General features: G+C 62.8%; 1 protein-coding gene across 1 annotated transcript; it reads left to right on the forward strand.

Moving 5' to 3' along the window:
• Window positions 1–77: 77 nt before the first annotated feature.
• Window positions 78–713, forward strand: LOC102240959 (2-oxoglutarate dehydrogenase-like, mitochondrial; the record flags this gene model as incomplete). The annotated part of the gene is made up of 2 exons (XM_005852820.2): window positions 78–341; window positions 469–713. Coding segments are annotated over exons 1-2 (395 nt in total), but the record flags the coding sequence as incomplete, so codon positions are not given.
• Window positions 714–734: the final 21 nt, after the last annotated feature.

Consider the following 734-nt stretch of genomic DNA (forward strand, 5'->3'; position numbering starts at 1 on the left):
GGCGGCAGCAAGAGGGTGTAGGTCAGGCCCAGCACAAGCCTTTCTAGAGCAGAATCCAGGGACCGTTTCAGCCACACTGGCCTTGCATCTGTCTGTCCGTCTGTCTGTCTCCCTGTCTGAGGCGGGAGGGCCGGGTTCATCACGGTCCACCTCAACCCCAGGGCTCTGGAGACGTCAAATATCACCTGGGCATGTACCATGAGAGGATCAACCGGGTCACGAACAGAAACATCACTCTCTCCCTGGTGGCCAACCCCTCCCACCTGGAGGCCGTGGACCCTGTGGTGCAGGGGAAGACCAAGGCCGAGCAGTTCTACCGCGGGGACGCCCAGGGCAAGAAGGTGAGCTCCCCTGGGTCCTGAGGGGTGAGCTCTGAGGGCTGGGCCCTGAGTCTGCGGTGCAGGGGGCAGGGCTGGGGTCCACAGGCTGGGGCCTGGGGCTCCTCTCAGCTCGCCCTCTGCTCTGCAGGTCATGTCCATCCTGGTCCATGGGGATGCTGCCTTCGCCGGCCAGGGTGTGGTCTATGAGACCTTCCACCTGAGTGACCTGCCCTCTTACACCACCAACGGCACCGTGCATGTGGTTGTCAACAACCAGGTGAGGGTCTGGCTGCATGCCCGGCCTCGTCAGCATCCCATCCCTGAATCCAGGCAGCACTTTGAGGGGAAGAGTGAGACCATTCTGGTTCTGATCCCACTGCCGCGTGTCCCAGTGTGCGACCTCAGGCAGGCTGC

This window comes from Myotis brandtii, unplaced genomic scaffold (assembly GCF_000412655.1).
Source record: "Myotis brandtii unplaced genomic scaffold, ASM41265v1 C41606278, whole genome shotgun sequence".
NCBI lineage: Eukaryota > Metazoa > Chordata > Mammalia > Chiroptera > Vespertilionidae > Myotis > Myotis brandtii.